We start from the raw sequence: 26,243 nt of genomic DNA on the forward strand, positions 1-26,243 counted from the left end.
AGGCGGAAACAGCCCAGTGTCACCGACGGACGGGAGGACACACAAAACGGGGTGTCTCCGCACAGTGGAATGTTATTTGGCTGGAAAAAGGAGCGGGGCGCTGATGGACGCAACACAGATGCCCCTCGCTAAGGCCGTGCTCGCGGGAACAGCAGGCTCGAGAGGCCACTGACTCGAAGTCTCCAGAATAGGAACATTCTGGCACAGAGAGCAGATGGCTGCTGCCAGGGGCTGCGGGGAGCAGGGAACGGAGGATGTTTAGAAACGTGGGGCCCCTGGGGCGCCTGGGGGCTCAGTCAGTTAAGCGTCCGACTCTTGGCCTCGGCTCAGGTCACGATCTCGCGGTTCGCGAGTTTGAGCCCCACGTCGGGAGCTCTGCGTGGATGGTATGAGCCTGCTTGGGATGCTGCGTGTCCCTCTCTCCAAACAAATAAATAAGTGTTAAGAAATTATTTTTAAATGTGGGGCTTCCGCTGGGGAAGCTCTGGAACCAGAGGGGAGGACAAGGAGCCCCCCCCCCCCCCGCCCCGAACCGCACGCTTTAAACGGGGGCGCTGCACGGGAATCACGCCGCGGCAAAGCTGTTAAATGAGAAGAGCAGCCCTGAACCCGCGGGAAGGGGGGGGCCCTCTGCCGGCCCCTCCTGGCTGGGTGACCTGGACAGGCGGTTCCATGTGTTCGTGACTCTGCAGGCCTGTTGGCCAGATGAGGTGTCACGGATGTCAACTGAGGCACAGCCGGGGACACGGAGGCCTCGCGTTGCTGACGCCACACGGTGACCCAAACGTGGACGTCTGGGAGCCCCCAAGGCCGGTGTTCCAGGAGGCGCACAACCCCTAACGACCCCGAATGCTGATACTTTACCTGCCCGTCGCCGTTAACCTTCACGACAATCCACGCTGCACAGATGGGGAAACTGAGTCAAGGGGAGGCAGAGCCCCGGAAAGCCTGTGCTCCACACGCCCACCGAGAGCGGGTGACCCCGGCCCTTCTGGCCACCGCGGAAAGCAACCCCGCCCCCTGGAGGGCACGGACCACCCACCTGCAGATACTCTGTGAAGAAGGACCCCAGCTCCGTCTTCAGCAGCTGCCTGCGGGCAGGAGGGGACACGACAGTGAGCGGCAGCAGGACTCAGAGGCCACGCGGTGGGGACAAGGGGGCCGGCTGGGCAGCGGGAGGCTGGCCTGTCCCGCCTGCCCCAGCCCTGCGGGGGCTCGGTGGGCCTCGGGCCTCCGCGGCGTTCAGCTGTGGCTCTTTACACACCCGCCGCCACCTGCCACACCTCCCCAGAGGGCGAGCACCTCTCACGTTCTTGGGGAGACACCCCCACCCCCCGGCCGTGCTGGGCCTCCACCACTCGGCTCACCCCTTCTTCCACCTGCCAGGCCCCGGAGCTCGCCGCCCCGCACCCTCTGGGCTCTCTCCTCCCGCTGTAGGTGCTGAGTATGGTTCCCTTTTACAAGTGAGGCAAAGGAGATTCAGAGAGGTCAAGGGACTTGTCCGAGGCCACACAGGACACACCGACTTAGGATCCAAACCTCATCCTTTGTACATACGTTGACAATTCACTGCGCCGCTCTGGGGGCAGAGAGACGGCGGGCGTCCCGTTCCACACCACGCACAGCCTGGAACATGTCAACGGTAGGCCCAACGCTCAACCTCACGTCTCCTCTCGGCCTTGTAGCTGTGTGTGTGCATGTGCGGGCACGCCTGGGGGGCACTGAACTCGCCTCCCTCCCCCCCACTAAGTAGGTGCTCTGGTCCTCAAAGGCCTTTTAGGGGTGGCTACATTCTATCTTCCCAGTGGAGCTGAAAGCGGGACCCCGGCTCAGGGCTGGCTGCCCCCCAGTGGGGGTGGGCCCCGGGGGCTAAGTGACGCACAGAAGACAGGTGGCTTGTGGGAGGTAGCTAGCACCCCAGCGGCTGACCGGCTGTCCTCCCTGGTGCCTGGGGCTCAGGCGGGATCCAGAGGAGCAGAGATGGGGACGGGGGCACAGGGAGGGACACGTTTCCTGACAGCTCCCGGGGGCCACAGCCAGGCCAGGCACAGACCTAAGCTCTCAACCGCCTGACAGGTGGGGCTGGTGTCCCTGGACGGGATGGACGAGGAACCTGCCTTTCAGAGCAAAGGCAGCCCCGGGGCCCTGTCCCACACCCCTGGCGGCCAGCTTCTCTTAGTACGGGACCCACACTACGTCACAGCCCGACGCCGTCCCCACGTAGCTGTGAACTTAGCAGCAGAGGCGCTCAGCAGGCTGAGCTCTGCCGGGACAGCGAGGGGACGGGGTGCTGACCCGTCTGAAGCCAGGTGACCCTCTGCCGCCAGCCCCCAGCCCCAGCCCCTCCACCTCCTCCTAGCTGTCTGGGTTTCCAAAGACCAGATGTGACCTCAGCTCCTCGTGTGACACCCCCCCCCCCCCACGTCCAGCCTCGGTGTCTGTCTCGAGGTCACCACACGCAAGACATGAGGGGCCGCTCTGGGCAGGGCCAGGGAGCAAAGGGCGAGGAGGGAGGGTCTTGTTTTGGGCCCAAGGCTGAGTCTTCTCAGATAGCCCCTCCCCCGACTGAGCTCCAGGACCCTCATCTGGGGCCTGGGACGCGCCAGAGGGTAGAACAGAAGGGCCCAGGCTGTCAAGTGAGGGCACGGCTCACCCTTGATGTATACAGCAGGTGCTCAGTGAAGCCCTCCTCGCCCTCTCCCTGGCCCATCGCTGGTGGAAGTGTGAATGAATGAATGAATGAATGAATGAACGAATGGTCTCCTTCAGGGTGGAGCAGACCCTCTGCCCCGCTGCTGACCCACTACATGAGCCCAAGGGCACGTCCGGCCGAGCGTCCCCCAATTTGTGCCCACCGCCTCTCCCAGTTGCCGACGAAGGGAACCATGGCCATTCCACAGATGCGGAAACTGAGGCCCGGGGGAGGGCAAGTGGTGAGGTCCCGTGGGGCCTGCTGGTTAGGCTGCTCCTGTACCCACAGGGGAGCCTCCGGGCGGCTTCTGCACCCTGGGACACCACTTGGGGAAGGTGCCGCAGGGGGACCAGCCTGGGTGTCGTCTGAGGGGCCGCGGCCACGGCCACCCTGTCCAGACAGGTCTGCTGGCTCCTGGGAGCCGCAGGGCCAGTGGGACCTCGTGCAGGAGCTGGGGCTGGGCCAGATGATCTGCATGTCTGCCGGGAGCCCAGGAGGGAGGGCCTCTCGGGACCAGAGCAGGTGGCCGAGCTCCCTCCCACAAGCGCCCACAGGCTCCCGCACGGCCCTCAGGACTCCACGAGCCCCCTGGCCCCAGGCACACCAGTAGCCGTTCCGTCGAATGTTGGGGGAGAGGCCGCCCCAGACAGTCACCCTGGCAGGAGTCGCAGGGTCAGGGCAGGCACAAGGAATGCAGAATGTACAGCAGCCTGGGTTGCTGGGCCTGGGGCAAGAGGCCTTGCACAGCTGAGCACAACCAGGGCAACCGGGGGCTTGACTGTGTAAGAAGGGGGGCTGCGGGGCGCCGGGGTGGCTCAGTCGGTTAAGCGTCCGACTCCTGATTTCAGCTCAGGCCATGATCTCGAGGTTCGTGGGTTTGAGCCCCACACTGGGCTCTGCACTGACAGTGAGGAGCCTACTTGGGATTCTCTCTCTCTCTCTCTCTCTCTCTCTCTCAGCCCCTCCCCTGTGCCCACTCTCTCTCAAAGGAGATAAGCACTTAAGAAAAGGAAAGTAGGGGCTGCACGAGTCCTGCAGGGGCAATGCCATCCGAAGTGGGGTAAAAAGAGGTCGGGGTGCTTAAGCACGAGTCCTCTGCAACCCAGAGTGACTTATTCTCTATCTGGAGAAACTATCATGCAAAATGTGTCCGTCTGGAGAGGCCTCAGGAGAAAGGTGGTCAAAGGAACCGCTGAAGAGCGAGGGCTAGACCCGCGGCCCGGACCCCGCCGAAATGAAACCTGCGGGCTTCCAAGGTCACAACTGAGAACACGAGCGTACAACTCACTGATGGGGGCACGGATGTGCAAATCAGTACGTGGCGAGGGTCTAGATCCAGAATATATAAAGAACTCCTGCGATTCAACAACAACAAGATAAACGATCCCACTGAGAAATGGGCCGGGGACGTGGGGACACATCTCCCCCCAAGATGATACGCAAATGGCCAACAGGCACGTGATGTTCCTGTCGTGCGTCATCGGGGAAATAGGAGCCCAAACCACAAGACAGCACTTCCCTCCACCCCCCACAAGCGCTGTTAGAATGATCCCCTGCCCCCCCCCCCCCCCCCCGCCCCCGACAAGGCGGTGGAGCAGAGCCCTCAGACGCAGCTCGCGGGAAGGAAGCTGGTGCGGCTGCCGCGGAGGGAGGCCGGTGGCTCCTCAAACCACAGCAGTGACGCGATGCAGCCGTCCGCGCCCAGGTGCGCCCCCGGGAGAGACGGAGACGCACGTCCCCACCAAACCCTGCACGGTGCGTTCAGAGCGGTGCCGTCCGTGACAACCCAGAGGTGGCCACGACCCACAGATCAGTGGTGAGCAGACAAGCAGAGCGCGGTTTCCCGAGCAGGGGGTGTTACTCGGCCATGAAGGGAATGACTAGTGACACAGGCTCGGACGGGGACGAGCCCCGAAGGTACCGGGCTGCACGGAAGGAGCCAGACGCAAAAGGCCGCACACACGTTGCGCGATTCCGTTCCGTGAAACGTCTGGGACAGGCCAAGGTACAGAGATGGAAACTTGACTGGTATTTGCCAGGGGCGGGGGGGGGGGGGGTGATGAAAACGTTCTGGAATGACACAGGGGTGAGGGTTGCACCACTCCGTGAATATGCTGAAAACCACTCAACTGTGCATTTTTAAAAAGTGAATGATATGTCGGGGCGCCTGGGTGGCTCAGTCGGGTGAGCGTCCGACTTCGGCTCAGGGCACGATCTCGCGGTTCGTGGGTTCGAGCCCCGCGTTGCGCTCTGTGCTAATGGCTCGGAGCCTGGAGCCTGCTTCAGATTCTGTGTGTGTGTCTCTCTCTCTGCCCCTCCCCCGCTCACGCTCTATCTCTCTCTGTCTCAAAAATAAAAACATTAAAAAAAAAGTGAATGACATGTCAAAAAAATATATATATGTATATACATATGTAAAAAACAAAGAAGAAAGGGTCACGGCCAGACATCAGAGTCTTGTTACTATTCACCGTCTCTGGACTTGGCCATGCCTGGGCACAGCCGGGGAATGCCCGCGCCCCCTGCCCCCCTCGACCCCAATCTCACTCCCGGCCACGAGAACCGAGGCGGACGTTCAGGTGACGGTACGATCAATGGTTCCCGTCACAGGGCTCTCTCGTGAGATCAAAGCTAATGACCGGCGACGGATATCACGCATAATTAAATTCACTTGACTTAATGTGGCCATGTCATGGAGAAAAGGAAGAGATGGGGGGCGGGGCAGGGGGGCAGGCCCGAGGGACCCACAGGCCCTGGGGTCAGGGACCTGAGTCTCCGTTCCACTGACCAGCCCCGTGAGCACGAGCAACCTGCGATCTCTGTGCCTCAGTTTCCTCATCTGGAAAATGCAGATGAGAAGGTGCCCACCCCTCAGGGCTGCCTCAGTAAGGGTTCTGGGGCTGGAGAGGGGAGCCTAGGGCCCCGGGGGGCTTGTCTGTTCCCCCCACCTCCCTCGAGAGGCCGCCTGCTCTGGAGGTACAGTCCCTGTGGGGAGGCGGAGGCAACAGAGAGCCAGATAATCGTGGCCACTGTCTAGGCCACTGGGGGGGCAAGGACGTGCCGGGGGGGGGGGGGCTTGCTGGCTGGCTTGTTCCTGGATTTAGAAATATCTCCCCTTGCTTTGTTGTTTAGACATCCAGCAGATTCCTCAGGCTTCCTACGAACTCCTGTTTCCTTAAGGGGGGGGCGTGGTGAGGAACACGGGCTCCTGGGGCCCCACCCGTAGCAGCCAGATGAGCCCCTGGCCGGGTCACACGGAGGGGGCCCAGGAAAGGCAACAAGCCTCTACTCTGTGACTTTGGCTGCTCCTTCCCCTCCCTGGGCCTCACTTTCTCTCTCTGTAAGGGTCCCCTCAGCCCTGCCACTCAGCTGGGGTGCTCTGTACGCGAACGATCCCTGTCCCTATCGTCCCTCATTCCCACCTTGGGCCGATGAAGACCTGGGCTGCCTATTCTTCCCAGACGCTGGCACGGGGACAGGGTGGCACGGGGACAGGGCGGGAAGGGAAGGGCACAGCGGTAGGAAATGCCTCCCCGAGCAGCTGTGTGACCCTGGGCAAGTCTCTTGACCTCTCTGAGCTTCAGCCTCCTCCATCACAAAGCAGGACGAACGCGGCTGGCCTTGCGGATCCCCCGCAAGTGACGATGGTGTCCGGCCCACAGCGGCAGCTCTGAGCGGCTGGTCTTGTCTCAGGCTCCCTCACCAGTGCTCACTGGTCGGCCATTCACAGGAAATGAGGGGCGTTCGGCCGGGTTGTAACTGCCTTTCCGGGAACGACACTCCCGTCATTAGACAGGTGGGTCCTTCCTCTTTAACAGGATAATATCCTTCGTGAGGTTCAGAACCAGCGGGGAATGTGGGCGTTCTCTTGAGCCACTGTCCAAGTCCCACCCTGCTTCCCCCGAAGAGAAAGTCCTCAGGACGGGTGGGGGTGAAGGTCCAGCAGGCTCAAAAGCCACACGACCAGGGCCCGTAGTCAAGGTGCACACGGTGGCCCAGGGGTCACTGCCCACCGTGGCTTTAAGGGTGGCGTCTCAGGTGTGCCCGGGGGACCAGGGTGTGGCCGCGGCCTCCCTGCCGCTCACAGGCCCAGGACGGGACACGGGGCCACTCACCGGACGCCTTCGTTGAGGCTGAAAAGCTCCTGGTCGGGCAGCCCCTTGCGCTGGAAGACGGCAATGACCCCGTTGTGGATGCTGCAGGTGGGAGAAAGAGATGTGTCATCGGGGCCCCGAGACCCCCTCCCCGCCTTCCCAGGCCTCCCTTCTGCCTTGCCGCTTCCCAGCAGCCCACCCTGCTCTGCTCCCGGGACAGAAAAGGGCCCGGTCAGAAGCAGGTGCTGGCTTTTACAAGGCTGTCCTCCTGGGACCCTGTCCACACCAAAGCCTCAGTTCCCATCTCACTGCTGGGGTCGAGCCCTAGCCCCCGCCTCCCCAGAGCCCTGGGCCCGAGTCACCAAGGCACCTCCCAGTCACCTCCCCAGGAGGTCTCATGTAGCCTGCCCACACTCTGCTCCCCTTCCTGTGTTCTCGAACCCTCTATTCCCGGGCACACCCTTTGATCACCAGTCCCACCCTCTGATGTGTCCAAGCCTGGCGCTCACTGTGGGTTTCCCGGTGCCCCCTCCCGGCTCCTGGCATCCCTGAGCACTGGACGCTCACGTTATCTGTCCCGCTGGGGATGGGGAAGCTGCCTCCGGCCCCAGGGCCTTTGTACACGCCCTTTCTGCTGGCTGCTTCTCCCCCACTTCACATTTACCTCCTTTAGATCACGTGTTGTTGCCAGTTTTCCAGGCACTTGCTACACGTTTATGTGTGATTTGATTAACTTGTTGCCACCATTATCTACAAAGCCCTAGAGCCCGGGGTCCTGCGTTGTTCATGACTTGCCTCTATATACCCAGCACCCGGCTCGAAGGAGAAGCTTGTAAACATCTGGTGAAAATTTATCCTTGACTATCCCTTGTCCTCCAAAGCCAATCTATCCTGAAGTCTGATTCCTTTCTATCGCCTGGATCTCCGCAGCACCCCTCCCCTCCCTTCAAGCCAGGGCCCCTCCCTGCATGCCTGGACCTATTACACCAGCCCTGCCTCCCTACTGCCTCAAGTCAGGGAGTCACCTCCCTGACCAGGGTCTTGTGAGGCCTCCACTGTCCTCAAGATACAGCCCAAGGCCTGGACATGGCATTCAAGGCTCGTCAGGAATGCCCCCTCCCTGCATTCCGGGGCATCCTACACTCAAGTCTCAGAGTTCTGGACCTGCCCGAGGCTGCCACACCTCCGGTCTCTGCACCCACTGCCCTTTCTCCTGGAAGGCCCTTCGCTCCCCTATGAGGCAAGCAACCATTCATATGAAAGACCCAGCTGAGAAGCCACTGCCTCCAAGAAGCCCTCCCAACTTCCCGCCTTTCCCATGAAGACTCCCGTTCTGCAACCTTCCTGATTCACTTTCCTGTTAGCACTGCTCCCCCGCCCCCTCCACAAGAACCGGGTGTGGGTGGCTCCACCCCCCTCCACCTAGGACCCAGTCACTGCTGTAAAGCTCACAGACCTGCTGCTGTGGTTCTCAGGGCAGAGAGGACGGCTGGACCCACGCTGCCACTCCCATCACGGATCGGGCAGCAGCCACGAAGCTCCCGATGCCTGTCTGTCTTCATTGGCTCTACCTGTCCTGGGAATGTGGACTGGCCCCCCACGCGTCCCAGATGGGGAGACAGAGGCTCATAGAGGCCAAGTCCCCTGCGGGCGGGCACAGAGCTCCCCACCCGATAGCTGCTCCCTCTCTCCATGCAGCCTCCCCACAAAGAGCCGGGTCTGGGCAGGGCTGGGGCGCGAAGGGGCCGTGCCCACCAGGAGTTACCAGCGTCTCAGCAAGTGCTGGCAGAGACGGGGAGGGACACCAGTCACACGACCTGGGATGCCCAACTACCCCAGGCCTGGCGTCGGAATGCCACGTATTCGTGTGTCTAAGACACGTGTCCTCCAACTTCTGTTTCCCGTCTCTGAAAGGGGGTCACGAGTGTGCCTGCCCCCCACCCCCTGGGCTGCCGTGAGGAAGAAATGCCTGGCCAGAGCCTCAGGGCGTGGTGGGGCCCGGACCACGCTCGCCTCTGTTAGAAGTCCCCGCTGGCCCCGGCCCTGCCACTGTGTCACCGTAAGGCTGCTCCCCATCTACAACCCAAAGAGATAAAAGTCCGCCAGGAAGCCAGTGGTCCTCCAGCAGCCACGCTGAAGTCCCTACAGCTGCAAGATCACTTCTGGCCCTGTGGGGGCTGCTGGGGGGCCGCGCCGCCCTCAGGCAGAGGTGACCAAGAACGGAGGCCCCAAGGTGGGAGGAAGCCGGTGCAGGCCGAGCCCTGGGCGGCTCATCGCACAGACCTGCTCCTGGCGGCCTGCCCGTGGCCCTCCTCCTCTTCCGGTCAGCCTTCCGGAGGGACCCCAGCCCAGGGGTGACCCTACACGTGTGTCACATGCATCACCCCCTCCTGCCTCAGGGCCTTTGTCCTTGCTGTCCCGCCCACCCGCCCCCGCAGACCTCACCCCCTCCCCTGGCCCCGGAGTCAGGTCCTTCCTTCCTTCCTCACCCCACGTTGCAGAAAAAGTTGACCTCGGCCTTCTTTGAGGAGAGGGGAGGCCTTTTGCTTTACTATGTAGCCCTGGTCCCTGACCCCCAGGCTCGCGCAGGGGCTGCACGGGGAGCCTTGGCCAGCGAGGACCCGTCAGCGAGGGAGTTTATCACCTCCCTTGACTCTCCCAACGCCTGTATCTGAGCAGCACCCCGCCCAGCCCAGGGGTGGCCCTCGAGCTCTCCCACCCCTCCCCCATCCCGCGAACCCGGGCCACCTGGGCCCCCGGCTTCCCCATCCACACAGCGGATTCCTAACTGCGACCTGCCTGTGGGATTCTTCAGCAGTGACTCCGGGGAGGGGCGTGTCCCCCGGACCCACCACTGCTCAGCGTCTGCTCTGTGGTTTCTCTCCATCTCTGCCTTCTATAACCACCGCACGGGGTGAGCTGTCACACCCAGGCTACGGAAGGAAACACCGAGGCTCCGACACGCAGCGCGGCACTGGGTGGCTGGGAAACCGCCTCCCGCCCGGCCCCTGCCCACACGGGGACCCGCACAGGCAGCGCCCTGCTCCCTCCAGCTGTGGCCTGAGATCTCATTCCTTTGCGCACTCCAGGTCGGGCAAACCAAAAATCTTGCTGTGAGCCACTCGGGGAGGGGAAGGGTGGGGGGGCGAGAGGGCCTCACGTGACTTACCGTCTCCCCAAAAATAGAAGTGAAACCCCAGCCACCCCGGTCTGGGGCCTCCGGACCAGGGGTGGGCCGGCCCAGCCTCGGGCCCTGGCAAACGGTCCCATGGAAACCACAGGTGGCCTCCGAGGGCAGTTTCGGGGGAGACCTGAGTGGAGCTGACCCATGGCCTCCCCTCAGCCGGGCAGTCCCTCACGGAGCGTGTCCCCCTCCCCAGTGCACGAGGACAGGAGGGCAGGGCCAAGTCCCGGCATCTCTTGCCTGGGCACCGGGTGTGCACGGGGTGAAGGGGAGAAGGCGCGAGACCCCCCGGTGAGGCTTCGGGGCGTCCTGGGCAGTGCTGAGACCTGCTGTCACCAGGGCTGGCCTGGACCACACGGCCCAGGAAGAGGGCGGGGCGCAGCCAAGCCGGGAGAGGAAAGGCTGGCTGTAGGGCTCCCGGGGGCACTTGCCCAGGGCCACCCTGGCTTGGGCTGGCGCCCGTGTGGGGCTGCAGGCCGAAGGGGCCCCCGTGGCTGGTTCTCTGGCCCGCCATCACCTTTCTTAGTGCGGCCCACCTGCCCATACGGGAAGCCCCAGCAGAGAGTGAGTAGGATCTGGACCCACCTAAAGCCAGGCTTCTGGTCGGTCAGGCCGATGCACCTTCCTGGTGCCCTGGAGGCAGAGCCCTGTCCTTGTCCGGCGCCTACCCTGATTTGGACACCGGAGACCTCAGAGGACACAGAGAGGAGGGCAGGTGCCCCCAGAAGGCCACCCCAGACCCTGAGCGGGGTGGCCACCTCCTTGGGCCCCTCCCAATGGTGTCCAGGCCTGGTGCATCTCACGGGCTCCGTGGGAAGGGATGGTCAAGTAAGTGATGAAGGGCAGGTGAGCTGGGCTCCACTGGGTCCCCATGGGGCCCCCAGGCTCCTCCTGCCACCCCCCCCCCCCCGACAGCTGGGCTCTGGTCCTCCCTCTGCCCCGTCCCTCCAAGGGCAACCAGATGGAGCCCCGATGTCCTCGTCAGTACCCTGGGAGTCACGCCCAGCCCGGCCTCCTGGCTGTTCTAGCCGCTCTAGGCGCAGTGCCCATGGCCTCCTCCGCACGTCCAGGTGAAAGGCAAAGGAGGCAGGTGACTTGGAATCCAACCCTGCCCCCAGGCCAGGCCCCGAGCGGACCCTCTGGAAAATGGGGGTGATGGTGCCCCTTCCAGCCCTGTGCCAGCCTCCTCTGCCCCTCAGCAAACAGGTGTCGCTCACATCCCGGTTTCAGTCCACCCGGCCGATTCACATGCTGCTCCCCCCCCGCCCCCCCCCCCCCAGCCCTAACAGGGTTCCTGGCTGAGCAGGAGGGACCCAAGGCCACCTCTGCTCCTCCCTGGGCACCTGGCAAGGGCCCTGACCCGTGCCCACGTCCTCGAACACCTGCCTGGACTTCACACCGCCCTTCGCAGTGGCGAGGCGGGTGCGGGATGCCGTGCTGGGGAGGGCTGCAGCGGGCCCGAGCCCGGGCTGGTGGGTGGGAGAAGTGACAACCCAGAGCACGTGGTGGGGGGGGAGCGGGTGTATGAGCGTCACGCATGCCACAAACACAGTGGCTCACAGCGACCCAAATGTGTGTTCGTAGGTTTTCGAAGGCCAGAAGTCCTAAGTCAGTTTCACGGGGCTGAAATCAAGGTGTTGGTGTGACTGGCTCCGGGGAGAGTCTGTCTCCGGGCCCTGCCCGGTTTCTAGAGGCGCCCACGTTCCTCGGCCCGGCCTCCTTTCTCCGTCCTCACAGCCGGCCGCGTGGCGCCTTCGGTCTCTCTGATTCCACCCCGCCACCTCCTTCCCTGACGCCGCCCCCCCGTGCCTCCCTCTTGCGAAGACCCTCGAGACGACACCGGACCCCCATCTCGAGATCCTTAACTCGGTCACACCTGCGAAGTTCCTTCCGTAAGCTACCACACGCACAGGTTCTGGGGGGCCAGGGTGTTGACATGTTTGGGGGGGGGCCATTGCTTTGCTGACCATACCCAAGCTGCCTTGGGGCGGGCGGGAGGCTCAGGACCCAGAGCGAATAGGCAGGGGCCGGGTAGGGGAGCCAAGCACAGGTCCCCAGCAGCCTCCGGCCCCCACTCCCAACCAAATGATCACCCTGGAGCCTTCAGCCAGCCTCCCGTGGCCCCTCAGAGACCCCCTGAGGTGTCGGCAGAAACGCAGACTTCGGAGTCGGCCCCAGGTTGGATCCCCGCTTCTGCCCTGACACGCCGTCACCCACCTTTCTTGGTCCCTGGGCAGTGACCTCAAGCCACCCCTGGGGCAGGCCCCCCCCCCCCCCCCGCCAAGCCCCCCACCCGGGATCTTGAGCAAGTACCCCCCCCGCCTCAGTTTCCCTATCTGTAAGCTGAAGACAATTATCCCAGCCTTGGAGGGAGATGATGGGGAGTGAGTATCACACGCAGGCAGTGTGCCTGGCACCACAGGGGCACACACTCTGCCCTGCTTGGGGCCTCCCCTCCCACACTGAGCAGGTGGGGTGGGCACTGGGATCTCTAGACCTCAAGCATTCGGGAAGATCCAGGCCTGGCAAGGAATAGCGAACTCCCGGATGGTTTACACCCTTTGGCCCAAATGCATGCACAGGGGACCTGTGCTGGGGAGGCCTTTAGGGCCAAGGTTTGGGGAGCTCCCTCTCGCCCCTCGGCTGGCCCCTCAGCTCAAGGGCATGACCTTCATGGAGCCAGAGACCCCACGCCTGCATGGGGGCCAGAGGCAGTGAGGAGCTAATTGGGGCTGGCCAGGGGAACGCGTGGACAGAGCGGGACACGGCCTGCCATGTCCCGGCCCTCGAGGAAGCGGGGGGGGGGGGGGGGGAGGGGAGGGGGACTCCAGGTGGGGGCGGCAGGTAAGCCCTCCGAGGCCCCCACCCTGACCGTGCTGTACACATGCCCCTGCCTGCAGCCCCGCACTCGGCTTGGCTCGAAGGACAAACCCGCCCGTGAAGAAGCAGGTGCTCAGAAAACACCTTGGATGGTTCCAGGGCCGGCCACCGCCCACCCCTCACTCAAACCTCCCCTGCACCGCTATGGCATCGACGTTCTAGATGCAAGAATGAAATGCGGCCGGCCAGCTGCGCGGTCAGCACGTACCGTCCCCCCGGTTATCTTCTCCCCGGCACTAAACACGACCTGCGGTGACCTCACTCCTTTACTTGCGTCCCTGTTTCCTTCCTAACTCCCTCCACCACGTCCAAGCTCAGGACGCTGCTGTTTCTCTGCTGACTCTACGCCCCCCGAGCAGCTCTGGGCCAGGGAGCGAGCGAACGAATGGATGGTTAAATGAACGCGTGGATTCCGCTCTCACGAGAGCGAGCTTTGTATTTTCGCCCCGTGTCAAGATGAGGAAGGGGCCACAGGAAATTCAGGGGACGTGCCCAGGGCCCCTGTAGTGGGTTGAACAGCATCCCCTAGAAATCCAAGTCTCCTGGAAACAGGGTCTTTGCAGATTCGTTAAGGATCTTGAGAAAACATCATCCCGGGGTTAGGGGTGGCCCTACGACCAATGACGGGTGTGCTTATACGAGAAAGGAGGGGGAGGATCCGGCCACAGAGACCCAGGAGAGACCACGTGGAGGGGGAGGCAGACGGCCACAAGCCAAGAAACCACCGGGAGCTGGAAGAGGCAGGATACTCCCCTAGAGTCTCTGGAGGGGGCATGGTCCTAACGCCGCCTTCCTTTTGGACGTCTGCCTCTGGAACCCCGGGAGACCACGTCTCTGTTGATCTCAGCCACCCAGCTGCCGGCAATGTGTTTCGGCAGCCCTGTGAGACTAGCACAGTCGCACAGATAAAAGGGGGTGCGATCTGGGCTCCGAATGAAGAATCCACAGCTCAGCGAGGCAGGCCCCGGAGACTGAGACCTGTCTTGCGTGAGGCCGTGGTCCCGAGGGCTCTGCAGGGAGCAGCGAGGGGCGGGCAGGCAGGCAGAGACCCGAGAGGACCCCCGCCCTCCACCGCTCCTGCTCAGGGACCCGGCAGAGGAAGGTGCTTTTGCCCGCCCTTGGCTCAGTCTCCCCTCTGACGGTTCTGCCATTTCCTACACGGGTGACCGTGACACGGCCAGGTCGGCCAGGTGCTCTGTGTCCCCCTCTGCACCTCTAAAGTGGGGGAGGTGACAGAAGCACCTGCCTCGCTGGGCAAAGTGAGCTAAGGGACACGAAGGGGCCTGGCGCGTAGTAGGAGTAGAGGGTGGCAGCAGGAGACCCCAGCTGGGGGAGAGGAGCTCACAAAGCTGCTAGTTGGTGAGTTGCTGAGCACCCCCCCCCCCCCCAACCTCTCCTTACAAACCCACCCCAACATCCGGGGCTTGAGTCATGAATTACAGAGGACCTACTATGTGCTGGGCACTGTGGAGAGGGTTTTAATATGTGTCTTTGCACTTAATCCCTACAACAGCCCTGTGAGGTGGACACCATTACTAGCCCGTTTGATGGATATGGAAATCAAGGACCAGAGAGGTTAAGTGACTTGCTCAAGGCCACACAGCAGGGAAGAGGCAGAGCTGGGAACTGAACTAAGTCTGTTTGGCTCCTCCCTCTAAACCAAAGCAGAGGAATGAGGAGGGCAGCTGCATCTCTCTCCCTAACTCTGAGAGAGAAGAAAACAACTCATCACATAGTGAAGTCATTGCGTCAGTGAGATTCCCCAATGACAGTCCTTCTTTCGCAGTCTCCCCACCAGCCCTGTAAGGAGGAATGCACAGGCACATGCCCGCTGACAGCTAGGGAAACTGAGGCAAACGCAGCTCCAAGCAGTTTGCGACTTGGTAGGGGACAGAAGACAAGCACGTGGACAATGGTGTCCTACCCAGTGCACAGACAAGGCTCTTAGGCTGGCGGCCCTGTGCCCACTAAGGTGTTCGAGAAGTTCTGGATCAACAGAATGAACGTGGGTCCACACTGAGGGCCGGGGTCCTGGGGGCCAAGACCACAGCCAGCGGGTGCATCTGGCCACACTTCACTGCCCGCATCCACGGCCCCCCCCCCTTCCCCTCCCCTCCCTTTTCCTTTCCGTGGAAACGTCTACTTTGAAAGGGGCTCAGGAGCAGACACGCTGGGGAATCCCACTAAATAAACCATCTCTTTTCCGGATCCCAGCCCTGCCTCTTCAAACAAAGCCTGGGGGTGGGGGTACTTCCCACGCCCCTGCTCGTCTGGGAACGGCCCCCGGGGAGGGGGAGGGTCGTCTGAGGAATGCCTGGCAGCTGCTGCCTCCCTGCAGACAGCTGGGAGGACCAGGGGCCGCTCGGGGGAAACTGCCCGGCCACCCCCCTCCGACCAAAGGGACCTTTACCGCGGGACAGGAAGCGCGGCGGCCACCCACCCGCGGCGCCCTTGAGGCTCATTTGCTCATCCGAGAAATGGGAAAAATACTTCCTGCTCTATTTACCTCTCGGATTGCCAGGAGCCGCGGAGCGGCGACGTGGGAAGACCCCGGGCGGGAGAGGCAAGCACGCGGGCGCCAGGCCCACCCGCTGGGCGCTTCGGGACGAGCCCCGAGGTCGCGGTCTGGTCCCTCCGTTCTAGAAACACGTTGCACTAAACTTCCCTCCCGGCCCGCGCAACTCCGGCGGAGCAAGTTCTCGGCGAGCTGTTAGGCGCCGCGGTGCTGAAGGCGCCGTTCCTCGCCCGCGGGCCGGATCGAGGGCTCCCTCTCCCGCCCCCGGGGCTCGGGGGGCCCCCGGGCCCGGCGGGCGGCCCGGGAGGGCGCGGCCTTACCTGTTCCAGGTGGCGTTGGCGCAGGCCCGGCGCTGCTGCGTGCCCCGCTCGTCCGCGGCGGCGGCGGCCGGCTCTCTCTTGCCCAGGTCACTGAGGCTGGGCGAACTCATGAACTTCAACCTGCGGAGAGTCCTCATGGTGACCCCGGCGGCCCGCTCCGCGCCCACGCGCGCCCGGCGCCGCGCCCTGCGCCACGCCGCGCCGCGGGCCCCGGCCGGCACTGCGCCCTCTACGAGGAAACTTGGGCGAGAGCAGGAAGCTGAGCGGCCCTCGGGGCTCCCGCCCCGGTCCCGCGCCTCCGCCCCGGGCCCCGCGCCGGCCGGCCCGCCGGGTTAATCATTGCTGGGAGCGGCCGCAGCGTGGAGCGCCAGGAGCGCGGCCGGCAGCGCGGACCCGGCGCAAACGGAGGGCGGGGGCGGGGCCGGGGGCGGGGCCGCGCCGGAGGGGGCGGGGTTCCGGGCGGGGCGGAGCAGGGCAGGGGGCGGGGACGAGGCGGTGCCTCAGGCGAGGGGGCGTGTGCAGAGGCGGGGCCGGGAGGGGCGTGGCCACGTAGCGGGGACGGGGCCCCGCGCCTCGGTGGCCGCAGCCTCCCCGACGCCCCCTTTGTGTGCCCTTCCGGGTCGTGCTTGGACCCCTCGTCTTCCGAGGGCCGCGTGTGCTCACAGGAAACCAACACCCGTGGGACGCACGACCCAACCCCAAGCGTCGGCCCTGAGCCGGCCACTGCGGCCACGCACACGCGCAAACACACACACACACAAACACACACACAACGCTCCGACCAGACCCCCTTTGCCAATGCCTCGCCCAAAGTCGCCACCTCCCTGCCATCCCTCCCCACAAAGGCTGTGCCCACACACGTCCCTCAAGACCCTGCCACGTGGACACAGACTCCTCCCAGGTTCTCACGAACACCTGGCGGAGATTTTCAGCCCCCCTCGGGCTGCGTGGCCAGGACCCCACCCCACCGGGCCTGACTACCCTAATCGCCCTCTGACCGGGCGGGGTTGCCAGGTTGGGGGCTGGGGGAGTCAGGCGTGGCCTCTCCAGGAAACCGGCAACGCTGTTGCTCCCCCCGCCCCGTGGGTATCCGGGGTGGTGAAAACAAGTGGGTCCCCCAAGCCTCTGCGGCTGGGGAGAGGGACCCCACTGAAGGGAGGGCACCGCCTCCGTGCTCCCCATGCTTTTCACAGCACTTTTCGATGCTTGGTCGCAGGCCGGTTGCCCTCTGTGAGGCAGGAATTCTCGGTCTAGTTTTAATTTTTTTCGAATATAGTTGATGCAGAAGTAGCCACGCTTCGCCCCATTTCCCAGTTGAGGAGATGAGGCCCCAGGGGGTGAAATAACCTGCCCGATGTCATACAATCAGCAAACGGCGAAGCTGGGCCAGGCCAGGTCTCCTAAGCACGCGGTACGGGCATGCGCCCCCCCCACCTCCCCCCACACCCCCAATCAAACAGGGCACGATCGCGTCGCTGCCCTCATCCTACATCCTGGGCCTTTCCTGGGGCCGTGCCTGTGCTGAGCACGTTCTGGTGATACCACAACCCCTGCCCCATGTCTTTCCATAAGCGCTTCCTTTGTAAATCAGTGGGGAGAAAGGGGGGCTGATCCTCAGAGGGGCTCAGTAGGTGCGGGATGCTCAGAGCCCCCCACCATGTTGTACAGAAGAGGGAACTGAGGCCCAGAGGCCACTGCGTCCCTTATGCCCGGTGTGCACATCTCCTGCTTCTCTTCGATGGCAGAACCCAGGCATCTTCCCCCTGTGCCCCCGGCGCCCCCTGAGAAAGGGGTTCCTTCCATCCCATGGATAGGGGCCAGCCAATTCAGTCTGATGCAGTGTAGAGACAGGAATCAGCCTGCAGGAGGCAGTGACAGGGCCTGGCTCAGCCCCCAAAGCTGGGGCTCTTTCTGCCAAATGACCCAGATGACCCAGGCCGGATGGTTTGCCAAGGTCAGGCCAAGCAGTGGTTTCAAGGGCCAAGAAAACCCCGTGTGAAGTGTGGGAGAACCTCACAAGGGTACATTGCCCAGTTAAAATCAGTCGGCATTTCCTGAGCACCTGCTATTTGCCAGGCATTACCCTCATCCTAGGGAGGCAGAGTCATGACCGACAGACTCCCTGGCTCTGAGCTCAAGATCCACGGAGGGGTGAGGCCTGAATGATCTGGTGAGAAGTGACAGGCCAGGAGGGACTGAGCTTGCCCCTTCCTCCCCTGTACCCAGTCACATGGTCTCTCACCCCTTTAGAAACACCTGTGGACCCTGTATGTTCCCTCCACCCCCTCCGCTACCTCCCCAGGCCAGGAAGCCGACTGTCTTCCAGTGCCAGCCATCCCCCCACTCCCTTCTCCGGCTGCCTTCACCCCGGGTTAGGCTCTGGGGTTGCCCTCCGGTCATTTGGTGGCTTTTCCATCCTGTTGCCTTGAGCCGGGAGGGCAGGGACTGTAACACCTGGCTCAGCACTACATTCCCGAGCCCAGCGCACAGTAGGGATGCAGGATGTATTTGGTTGAATGAGCTAACTACCAGGGGAGCAGAAGGCTGAAGGTGGGAGGCAGGCGGGCCCTTCTGGATGAGAAATTAAAGGGGCAATGGGTGGCGTATGGGTAAGGGCAGCGCGTGTGGGAGGCAGGAGGAGGGGAGAAGAGGAGGGGCCGGGAGGGGGTCTCGGGAGCGGCGGTGGAGAGCAGGGCTCTGGGAGAAGTGGCCAGCCAGAAATCCCGGGGACGGCCCTTGAAAGCCATCAGTAGTCCCACAGCCCGTGTTCAGGAATTAGCTGTAGCTGTACCAGCCCCGACCGGCTGCAGACCTTTGTAAAAGCTGTCTACACCCAGTAGCCCGGAGCAAGGGTGTGGTGACGAGTCAGGGGAAGGTGTGGCTGTCTTGGTGTCCTGGCAGGTGACTTACCCCCAGGATATGGGGGGTGGGGCTGGGGCTCGCCAGGGCAGCCGAGGGGAGCAGCCAGCCCCCAGGGCTGGAACCTGAGGCACAGGCCAGGAGCAGACGAGGCCATCACAACCCCCCCAGAGAGGGGGGTTGCTGGGTGGCCAAGAAACAAGGCAAGCCCCTGAGTGTGTTCTGTGCAGCCTGCGGTGTGGGCAAGAGAAACAAAAAACAAAACTGAATGCAGCCAAGGTTTCACAATGGAGAGATTGACATAGAAACCCTGATTTCTGGCTTCCTGGGAAGCATCAGATGACCAGGCCTCCTGGGCCCGAGGCCCCACGTGATAGCTCGCGCTGAGAGCTGGCCCCACGGGCAGGCGAAGGGGTTCTGGGCGCCCACCAGGCCCTCTGCTCACTTACGGGGTCTTCTAGGCCTGAGAAGCGGTCGGGGACTGAGCCACTGTATTGCAGGGGTGGCCCTGGGCAGGGCCCATCAGTGGCGAGACGCAGGGAAGGGAAGTGTTCTCCACCAAAGAGACTGGGAGACTGGGGCCCCAATCACACGTCCCCAGAGCTGCCAGAGTAACCTTGCTCTGGATCCATGCCAGGCCAGATGGCCCCAAATGCGCCCTCTCCTTCCCCGGGACCTGAGTTTCGTTCCACACTCCCACCTGCTAGTCGAGTGGGTATTGGGAGTTGGTACAAGGCACTGGTCACTAGGAGGGATCCCAGGACTTGGGAGGGAGCGGCCAGAACTGCGGGCCAGCAGCCCTCCACCAAGTCCGGTGATTTCTAGGGCCTCAGTTTGCCCATCTGTAACATGGATGAGGATTAGGGGCCCTGTCCTCCGCCACTCCCTTTCCCCAAGCCTCCACTGGTGAGTTTGAGGGACAGGGGAAACCAGAACCCAGAAAGCCCTTTAGAGATCCCGTGCTCCCTGTGGACGTGGCCGGAGATGGTGACCTGGGTGTCTCTGATCCCTGAGGTATGACGGTGCTGAGGGGCTGGCCCAGAGGTTTTGTCATCACAGGTAAAGCACTGGGACCGGCAGTGACCTTCAGGACGGGCCTGGCACCTGCAGCCGGGCTCGTGGCATTGAAACTTTTCATGTCAGGATCTTTGGGGGCAGGGCCTGGGGCTTACTAATGAGCATCTGAGAGGACTCTCGTGTGCCCTGGGCTCTGCACACCCCTGAGCCTGGCTCAGCCCCTCATGCACAGATGGACAGTCTGACACCCAGAACGGACTGCGGGAAGTCAGTGCAGCTCCAGAAGCCAGGCCTCCAGACTTCGAGTCCACCAGGGAGAGTTCTGGAGCTCTGGGGCACCAGCCTGTTCCTGTATGCCAACCCCAGCCTGTTCCTGTATGCCAACCCGAAGTGGGGAGTCAGCCCGTCCTGAAGGGGCCGGGTCGGAAGGGGGCCCAGGGATGGGCAGAGAAGCAGGGCACGGGGACCGTCACCGTGGCTGTACCGCGGCGTCCAGGCTCATCCAGGATGGAGAGTGGGGGTGGGGGGAGGCCCGTGCCCAAAGTCACAGTCAGCGAGTGGCTGAGCGGAAGTTGGAGCCGGGCCAGCTTGGGGGTGAGGGGGTGGACGGCCGCCAGCCCTGTCACTGTCACTGTCACCGAAGCTGTCCTCAGCTGGCCTGCGCCTTGCCCACTTCCAGGCACTGCCTGCTCTGAGCGGGGGTGCTTCTGCCCCCCGGTGGCGAAGGCTGGTGCTCTCCAAAGCTGACTGGGAAAGTCCGTCCAGCACCCTGGGGTCTTGGACACCGGGCACGGGGAGCCGCGGGAGGAGTGCCGGCTCATCCCTCCCTTCTCGGGGACGGACAGGGATGGTGACACGCCTGCCCCATGAGGGGGTGAGGTGGGATGAGACAATTCAACTGTCACCACGGGTCTCTTAGGGCCGCGTGACACAAAGATTCCCGAGTCAGGGCCGCCTGTGATTAGGTTGGTCGTCTCTGACGGCTTTGCAACGCACCGTTCTCAGTGACCCTCCCGAGGCCGGACAGCAGGCCATCCTCCAAGGCGGGATGGGCGTCGGGCCCGTCAGGAGCGACACGTATTATCTTTCATGAGTGGGGGGGGGGGGCCTCACGGGTGTTCCCGCTTGCCAAGCCCGGGGTGCGTGGGTCCTGCCCTCAAGCCGCTCCAGAGGAAATGTCCCTCTGGTGGCCTTAGAGCCGGGCTCGACTATTATTACTCCCGTTTCACAGATGTGGAAACTGAGGCCGAGTGGGGTTAAGTTGCCTGCTCAGGGGTTGTCGGCTGGGAAGGGTTGGAGCTGGGATGCGGTGCCACCGGAGAGACAAAACCCACCTCCCCAGTGCTTTAATAAACACTGCAGACACATTTATCGAACACCTACTACGTGCCTGCCCCTGTTCGAGGCGAATACAGCAGGGGACAAGAAAGACGCGGTCTCTGCCATCATGGGGGGGAGCTCCCGTCCTCTCCGACGTCTCCTAACATCTTCGTGTGCCCCTCAAGTCCGCTCTCTACCCGCTGGGCCCCCAGCCCCCCATCCCACGCCACCAGGACCCCATCTGGGGCTCTTCCCCAAGCTGGCGGTCTCTGCCCTCTGCTCTCAGGACACTCCCCCTCCTCTTGCTCTGGATCCTGTTCTAGAGGCGGGGGAGGGGGGGTCCGATCAGCAGAGGCCCCCTGTCTCCGACACCACGAGCCCCTAAACGCATTCGCGGGACTCTCTCTCCGAACCTCACGTTCCCCTCGGCGGACGAGGTCTTGAACAACCAGTTCCCCGGACCCTTCCCGGGGAAGGCGTTGTATAACCCTCATTCTGCTCTATAAATAGGTGCCCGGGGCGCGGTGAGCGTAAGGGAAGAGCAGAAGTGTGGTACAGAGGAGCTGGTAGGCTGCACAGTCCCCCCAAAACCGGGCCACCTCCTCTGCCAACCTCTCAACCTCCTGGAGCCTCGTCTCCTCGGACGAACACAGAAAGGGGGGGGGGTAAAACCACGCACCTCCCAGTGTGAGTGTGAGGGTGCGGTGAGAGCAGTGACCGCGGACGATGCTTTTGGAGCACTCGCTATGGGCCGGGCACGTTGCGGCGTTCATCCCCGACTTCCCCGGCAGTTTTAGACGGAGGCAGCCACCCACGTCATCCCGGTCTATAGGGGAGCCAGCCGGGGCCCCGGAAGGTTAAGTGACCGGTCCAAGGTCACGCAGCCAGGCCAGGACTCCAACGCAGGCTGCCCGCACGCCACGCCAGCGCGTCGATGACCTTCGCGAACGAGGCAGCGGGCCCAGCACAGAGCAGGCCTGGAATGAACAGCAGCTGCTGCTGTTTTGTGTGCACGTAATCGCCGTCACGTCTAGAGGCTACGTCGGCAGCCTGCAGGGTGAGGGGAGGCGAGCCACCGCCACCCAGGTGCCCGCCCCTCCCAGCCTCCTCCGAGGAGAAGGACCCCGACGGCCCCATCCAGCGCCGCAGACCTGACTCGGGTACGGACAGAGCAATCTGCCTGCTGGGCTGAGTCCTGGGGAGGGTCTCCAGACTGCTCTCCTGTCGTGGGTACAGTTGTGTCCCCCAGAAAGACACGATGGAGTTCCTAAGTCCTGGCACCTGTGAACGTGAACTCGTGTGGACACAGGGTCTTTGCAGATGTGACCAGGTTGAGGCAGGGTTCATACTGGAGGAGGGCGGACCCTACCCTACGTCCCGTGACGGATGTCCTTATAAGAAGGACACAGAGATGGCCACAGAGGGAGGACGGCCACGGGAAGACAGGCGGACTGGAGGGATGTGGCCACAAGCCAAAGAGAGCCAAGAAGGGACAAGGAAGGACGCTGAGCCCATGCTGACACCTTGATTTCAGACTTCTGGCCCCTAGAACCGCGAGAGAATACATTTCCGACGCGAGCCCTCCGCTCTGCGGTCATTCGGGAAGGCAGACCGAGGACACTACTGCATTGCCAGCCCCCGGGCCCTGGCTTTGACCTCACGTCCGGCAACCCCGCGTCCGCGCGTGAAAGGTCGGGCCCCAGCGCCAGCACACTGGAGACCCCTTCGTTCCCCTGCCCCTGCTTTTTTTCCAGCAGGAACACACAAACCCCAGGAGATGGGGTGGCGAGCAGTAACTTCTGCCCGAAGCATCGCGCTCGGGCCCCGAACGCTAACAGTATGCCCCATGGACTCACTGATGGCTGCTCCACGGACATTTCTTGACCTGAACGTCTGTAGCAACTCCGGAGGTCAGGCCCCGTGATCATCCCCACTATGCAGATGTGTAGACTGAGGCCACGCAGGACAGAGCTGGATGGGATGGGGCTTGACTTCCGGCTTTATTTCTCCCTAAGGCACCCCCACCCCCGCTGCCTTGGCCAGCGGCCTTTTCTTAGCAGAATCCTCGGGAAGAACAGCTTCTCGGGACATCAGAACTCACGCTGGTAACGAAAACACCCGGGAGGAGAAGCCTGAGAGGACGGGCAGGCGTGGTGCGGGACTGGGGGGTCTCGGGACGTGTTTTTGCACTCACCGCTGCCTCGTTACCCTTCGTTACCCTTCCAGGCAGCTCCCAAGGCCCTGGGAATTACTAGTCCCAGGCGGGAATTCAGATCCAGCAGGGTATGTAGAAAAGGGTGGCATCCGAACTTGGCCTGCATTCTTGACTTTGTCAATGAAGCCCAAAGAGCCCCGTGAGAAGGTGACATTGGGCCGTCTGGACTCTGCCAAGTCCAGGGCTCCGCCCTCGGAGGAAGGGGGCGTCCACCCAGCATGGCGTTCCATGCGCCATTTCCCCGCTCCTGCAAGAATGCGGTTCAAAGCCCACGAAGGGATGGACTGTTTTGTTTTTTTTTTAAAGTTTATTTATTTATTTATTGAGAGAGAGAGAGAGAGAGAGGACATGGGGGAGGGGCAGAGACAGGGAGAGAGAGAGAATCCCAAGCAGGCTCCACACTGTCAGCACAGAGCCCGACGTGGGGCTCGAACCCACAAACCGTGAGATCATGACCTGAGCCGATATCAAGAGGTGGCCGCTTAACCGACGGAGCCCCCCCGCCAGGCGTCCCAGGGACAGATTCAAGGCAGGAGAAAACACTGCGGAGATTCACCAGAGGGTATCCCCACCGTAACCCTGCTCGAGGGGCAGCCTCACCCCTGCAGGTGGACCCTGACGTCCCAGAGCCTGATGTCACCCACAGGGTCACAGGCTGGCGAGGGGCAGGGCCAGCGTGGACTCTGGGGTGCCTTTCCAGTCCCTGGCTTCCCGCAGTGGTGGAGCGTGGACGGAGTTCATCCGCCTGGAGGCCAGGACCTTCTGCACCTGAAGCCTGGTCAGGCACACCTCCCCTGCCATTTTCCCAGCCCCTGCCAGGCCGGCAAGCGCAGGTCCCATGCCCGCGCCCACAGCTTGCCCACCCCTCTGGGCCCTCGAGCCCCTGCAGGCTCAGGACACCGCCCCCAGACACGGACGCAGAGCCTTCGGGAACCCAGCTTACTGCCAGCACACCCACTTGCTCCCCAGAGGTGATCTGCCCCTCCAGCTTAGAGACTTCAGACGAAGCCCTCTGCCTGCAAGATTTCCAAATATCCAGGCTCAGAGTCCAGGACCCTCCACAATCTGGGCACAGACTTTCGTTCCTTCCGTTTCTGCTTCGGGCCCCACGGAGTCCCTCCAGGCCCCTTTCTGCCACCAACCTCCAACCAGAAGACAAAGTGACTGCTTATTCTCCAGACTTTCTACCTGCTTCCAGCCCCTGGGACTTCAGCCAGGCGCTACCCTTCCCCCCAGGGTGGCCTTCCTCCCTTTCCTCCAACTAATTTCTTCTTCAGCGATCGTAATCACAACAATGCTGCTGCTGATGTGGATGCTGTAGGGTGTCTTGATTCAAGGCATCGGCTGCGGAGCCAGAAGACTGCCTGGGCTGGGTTGTGGCTTTACCACCCCGGGGCGGACTGCTTCCGTTTCCCTGGGCCTCAGTTTCCTCGTCTGTAAAATGAGAACCATAATAACACCTTCCTCCCTGGGAGATCTCAAGGCTGAAAAAACGTGTCCAGAGACGCGAAACGGGCCAGGCGCACGGTAGGGGCTCGTCAGTACTGGCCGTCCTCCCTCTGCCTCGCGTTCGGATCTCGGGACAGGGCGGGCGGCCTCCTCTAGCCGACTGGGCGTTGGCTGAGGCCGAGGGGGCGGCCTGCAGAGGGTAGACGTGCGAGGTATGTGTCTGGTAGACAGACAAGGACTTTCTTGACCTGACTTTGTTCGGGCTCTTTGAGCCCTCTGCTGGACGAGGCCCTTCCTTGGGCGTCTCTCTCTCTCTCTCTCTCTCTCTCTCTCTCTCTCTCTCTCTCGTCTTGTCCTTGCAGGATCCAGTTTGAGCAAGAATCCTGCTAGGTCAGTTTCGCCCAACTCCCCCCCCCCCCCCCCCCCCCCCCCGCCATGTCTTATCGCCGTGGCCTGCCTTCAGCGAGAATTCCCTTCAGCAGGTCACCGAGAGTGTCCCTTATCCCACATGCTTCTTCCCCGAGTACCTTCCTCCCCCCCACTGCTCCCGGCCCTGCTCCTCGGCTATAAATCCCCGCTCATCCTTGTCGGCGGGGGAGTTGAGTCTGATTTCTCTTCCCCACTGAACGCCTCTGTCCACAACTAGGAAACACATAAGCTCGGCCAAACTCAGTTTTTTTAGGGCCCGTCTGGCCGCGGAATCTGATCCACTGCGGCGTGAGGCTATTTAGAGCCCTGGTCTACCCCACTCGGTATAGATCTGGTGCGGAAACGGTCCCCGGGATGCAGCCCTGGTGCCTCCAGCAGGGTATCATCGGGTTGAGAGGGAATCACAAGTCACATCTGGCCCTGAGGGTGTCCGCTAAGGGCCGCGGGACTCGCACCGGACTCCAGAGATGGCCTACAACGGAGCAGGAGCCTCAGAGACAGGCTCTGGAAAGTGCTTGGTAAGAAGCAGTAATCCCTGGGGGGGGGGGGGCATTATGATTATTTTGCATTGACCACTTAAAGGCCGAGAGGCTGGACAATTCAAGGAATGGCCACAACCTGAGAGCTCTCTCCCTCCACAGCTCCTAGAAACGCTGGGTAACAAAATTACAGACATCTTCTTTTTATTTATTTTTTTAACATTTATTCATTTTTGAGAGTCAGAGTGTGAGCAGGGGAGGGGCAGACAGAGAGGGAGACACAGAATCGGCAGCAGGCCCCAGGCTCCGACCTGTCAGCACAGAGCCCGACACGGGGCTCGAACTCACGGACCGCGAGATCATGACCTGAGCCGCAGTCGGACGCTCAACCGACAGAGCCACCTGGGCACCCCTACACGCATTTTCTAGATGGATAACTGAGCTGGTAAGAAAATGAGGAGCATCAACAGGACCCAGAATGATAATACTAATATTATCATTAAGATAGTCTTATCACCTCACTTCCATCGTATTTAATTATTGATTTTCAATGATTCAACGGGGAGGGACATTCTCAGTGCCTCACTTGCCACAACCTCAGTCAGGGCTGTCCCCATTTCACAGATGAGGAAACTGAGCCCTTCCCGTGCTGGCAGAGCGGGGATCTGAGCCCCGGGTAGTCTGGCTCCCGGGTCTGTATTCGTCGCTCGTTGCGCTCTAATCAGCAAGATGGTTAAGTCACAGGAAGAGGCCTGTGTGGCAGGGAGAGGGCGTTGAGACAGAGGGTAAA

The 26,243-nt window shown here is 62.5% G+C and overlaps 1 protein-coding gene across 7 annotated transcripts in view; it reads right to left on the reverse strand.

Annotated features, from left to right (window-relative positions):
• The window catches only part of PRR5 (proline rich 5), a 50,300-nt gene that overhangs the window by 11,127 nt on the left and 12,930 nt on the right, over positions 1-26,243 (reverse strand). For 2 of the 7 annotated variants that reach the window (XM_058741055.1, XM_058741054.1), the window contains exons 2-4: positions 15,686-15,805; positions 6,808-6,888; positions 1,043-1,091 (exon numbers count right to left, since the gene is read on the reverse strand). In XM_058741055.1, coding sequence (XP_058597038.1) covers positions 1,043-1,091; positions 6,808-6,888; positions 15,686-15,795 — 240 coding nt within the window. In that variant the 5' untranslated portion in view covers positions 15,796-15,805. Of the gene's footprint in view, positions 1-864; positions 900-1,042; positions 1,092-6,261; positions 6,281-6,807; positions 6,889-8,242; positions 9,180-15,685; positions 16,105-26,243 lie in introns of those variants that run through there. The other 5 variants (XM_058741053.1, XM_058741057.1, XM_058741056.1 and 2 more) reach the window with 5 other exon arrangements.

Source organism: Neofelis nebulosa, chromosome 8, assembly GCF_028018385.1.
Source record: "Neofelis nebulosa isolate mNeoNeb1 chromosome 8, mNeoNeb1.pri, whole genome shotgun sequence".
Taxonomy (NCBI): domain Eukaryota; kingdom Metazoa; phylum Chordata; class Mammalia; order Carnivora; family Felidae; genus Neofelis; species Neofelis nebulosa.